Genomic DNA, 3,124 nt, shown 5'->3' with positions numbered 1-3,124 from the left:
TTTGGTTTTTGTTCATTTCAACACTGATTTATTATATTATATTATATTATATTATATTATAAAACTATATTCTTAATGATGGAATGAGGCCCAAAGTCCTCAAGGCCAGTTTGTGGCATATTATTTAGCATTTTCCCTCACTCACCTGTGATTTCTCAATGGAAGCATTGTGTTTGTCACACATGGGGCTGATCTCCATACCCTTATCTCTCTCTCGGTCCCCCTGAGTAAAAAACTCCACCATGATGCGATCTGTCCACTGACGGTACAGCTCCAGGGGCTTTGTTGGGTTGCTCAGGTCAGCACAATGCACCATGTTCTGAAGAACCTACGCATTTGATTAACCACACATTTTTAACTATAAACTTTTTACTTATGAAGCAAAAAAGATTTCCAACAATATAAAATGGCTTTGCTCCACAGAAGCTCAAAGAATACCTGAATGCGATCAGAGTAGTTGTCTAACAGCAGCACGCCCAGACTTGTCACCTTCTTGGTCTCTACCATGGTCTTGAGATCCGCTAACAGGTTCATATGCTTTGACATATCAGTGGCTAGGACCTGCAAAGAGTCAAATACACAGTAAATAAATAAAACCACGTGTTGCTTGCGGTTCTCAGACTTGGAGCTCTTCGTCATTGCCTCACAGATTCGTCATTGCCTCCATTTCCTCACCATGTCAATGACCATTTTGCGCAGCGACTGCCGCTGTTTCTTGGTCAGGTTCTGGAAAATGTCACAGTTTTCTTCCTGCAGCAGTTTGAAGCCAACAGCCAGGTGGTGGTTCTCCAGAACAGAGGAATCGTTGTACATGAGAGCCAACTCCGAGTCTGGAGAAAAGTATTACGTTCTTAGTCAACAACACAGTGTGCAACCACAATGACAAGCTGCTGTTGCTCCGCCGTGGCCACTCACTCGTGTTGATGAGGAACTGGTTGGACACTCCAGGGTGGTCCACGTCATGTATTGCACTGGCAAACATTGCGGCCAAGATCTCAAGGTCGGTGAATACAGCCTAGCAAAACAGAATTGCAAATATGAAACATCTTGCTTCAGAGACTAATGAGCAGATGATGAAAAGGGAGTTGATTGAGACAAACCTCCAGGGCAGGGGTGGACAGCAGGACATTGGTGGACTGGACCACGTCAGCTGCGTGGATGCTATTATGGTACGCTACATCTGAGTGGTAGTTCTCCTCCAATGCCATCAAGTAGGTAATGAATGTGTCTACAGGGATTTTGAAGAATTTCAACAGGTCTCTTTCCTGTGGAATAGAGGTTCAAGACATTTGTTATTGTAATGCTTTGAGCGAAACTACATGAGAAAAGTTTTTTTTTATTCCACCTTTTATACCTGAAATATTGTGTACATTGCTACCGTTAGGGGTCGGTTGCCAGAATACTCGGATATCTTGAAAATATCCACACCCCATTTGTCAAAGTCCTCTAACTCCTACAAAAGGGAGTTGGATGCAGTTTAAAACAGCATTGGACTTTGTTATAATTACTGCAGATAAGGTCCATGTTCACCATGGTGATTTTAGTTTGCTGATAGGGTGTTTTACTGGCCGTGAGAGCTCACCTTGGCCAGCAGATCTTCCTGGTCAGTGCTGATGCCAAAGCGTGGGATGCTGGAAGCTGCGACACTGGAGCTGTGTGTGGGTTTCTTCACTCCACTGATCTGAGACATGGGACGCTTTTTCTTTTCCTTCTCCTTGGTTGGGGGGGACATAATCTCCATGTCATGTTGCTTCTCTGCAACACAAGTTCATTTTTATAACTACATGCAATGACAGACAGCTCATTAAATGCACATTGAAAACCTGGCGGAAAAAAATGCAGTTTAAACTTGGAAATAAATGGAAAGTTTTAGTATTCAAAACAAACAAACGTTATTTTGTAAATTTGTAACAGTGACGATGTTAAATCCAAATGTCCTGCCAGTTTGAGCAAAACAAAGCTGAAATGAAATAGAATACAAATACACAATTATACGGGAAACATATATTAACAAAAAATTTGAAAAATTAGAAATGCCTTAGCAACTAACTGAAATAAGCTGAAGTACTAAAATTACTAAAACTAAAATAAATTAAAGCTAAGTAGTTAACAAAAAATTTTAATAAATAAATAAATAAAAATATTACATTAAATATAAAAATAAAAAACACAAATGACAAAAGCCCATAAAATCTAAATTTAAAATAATTGAAAATTACTAAAAACTGAAAATATAAAAATGCAAGCTGATTCAAAATATTAATAAATACTTATATATAATAATAATAATAATAATAATAATATAATATTATATTATATATAATATAATAATTATATATATAATAAATAACACTAATAATTTAGATTTTTTTCATAAATAATATTTTGTGTTGTTCTAATAATGTAATTTGAAATGAAAACATTTGTATTAAATTAGAGAAAGTACAAAATAGTTGGTTTTACCTAAGAAGGTGCTGGAGATGAACTCTGAGACCTGGTTTCCTGACTTGCTAGTCTCTGACAGCTGGGTTAGTTCTCGATTCAGCATCCGTTTGAACTACAGAACAGGACACAAGAACAAAACACATGCGCTTTGAGAATCACCATCTCCAATCCACTGTATTTCATTTTAATTAGAGCCTTTCCTTACAACACCTAACTGAATCTTTTAAAATCAAAACATTTTTATTCTACAAATGCAAAACATCACATGACATACTCGTATCTGAATATAACTGCATTAAAGAGTGGCAGCAGGCCTTCATTCAGCCGCCACAGTCACCCAAGATGAGGGGCTGCACCAAGCAGGAGGAGTGCCTTTCATCTGTGTAGTGCTATTATGTAATAATCATACACGAGGTTTCAGAATGAAACGCTTCCGACTGAGGCAGCAAAATGTACAGTAGTACTGTAGAAGCCACACACACACACACTGACATCAGAAACACCCCAACACACCCAAACTGACATCCTCAGCAACACCCTGCACCATCTGTGATTTATAGAATGAATGAATGAATGAATGATGCATTTATATAGCGCTTTACTGTGTATTGCTGTACACCCAAAGCGCTTTACAATCATGTGGGGGGGTCTCTCCTCAACCACCACCAGTGTGCAGCAT

General features: G+C 38.3%; 2 protein-coding genes across 3 annotated transcripts in view; both read right to left on the bottom strand.

The window, feature by feature from the left end:
* The window catches only part of LOC107688476 (cAMP-specific 3',5'-cyclic phosphodiesterase 4D-like), a 46,526-nt gene that overhangs the window by 2,999 nt on the left and 40,403 nt on the right, over positions 1-3,124 (bottom strand). For both annotated transcript variants that reach the window (XM_016486155.1, XM_016486156.1), the window contains 8 exons: positions 2,464-2,557; positions 1,583-1,755; positions 1,355-1,453; positions 1,101-1,265; positions 916-1,015; positions 676-830; positions 439-561; positions 146-328 (listed from right to left, as the gene is read on the bottom strand). In XM_016486155.1, the coding sequence (XP_016341641.1) occupies positions 146-328; positions 439-561; positions 676-830; positions 916-1,015; positions 1,101-1,265; positions 1,355-1,453; positions 1,583-1,755; positions 2,464-2,557 (1,092 nt within the window). The remainder of the gene's footprint in view (positions 1-145; positions 329-438; positions 562-675; positions 831-915; positions 1,016-1,100; positions 1,266-1,354; positions 1,454-1,582; positions 1,756-2,463; positions 2,558-3,124) is intronic.
* Positions 1-3,124, bottom strand: part of LOC107688479 (ras-related protein Rab-3A-like) — a 23,258-nt gene that overhangs the window by 10,561 nt on the left and 9,573 nt on the right. The window lies entirely within an intron of this gene.

The sequence above is a fragment of the Sinocyclocheilus anshuiensis genome, unplaced genomic scaffold (assembly GCF_001515605.1).
Source record: "Sinocyclocheilus anshuiensis isolate Anshui unplaced genomic scaffold, SAMN03320099.WGS_v1.1 scaffold329, whole genome shotgun sequence".
Lineage (NCBI taxonomy): Eukaryota > Metazoa > Chordata > Actinopteri > Cypriniformes > Cyprinidae > Sinocyclocheilus > Sinocyclocheilus anshuiensis.
The sequence above is the reverse complement of the archived record's forward strand: the minus strand, read 5'-3'. Positions and strand labels throughout refer to the sequence as shown.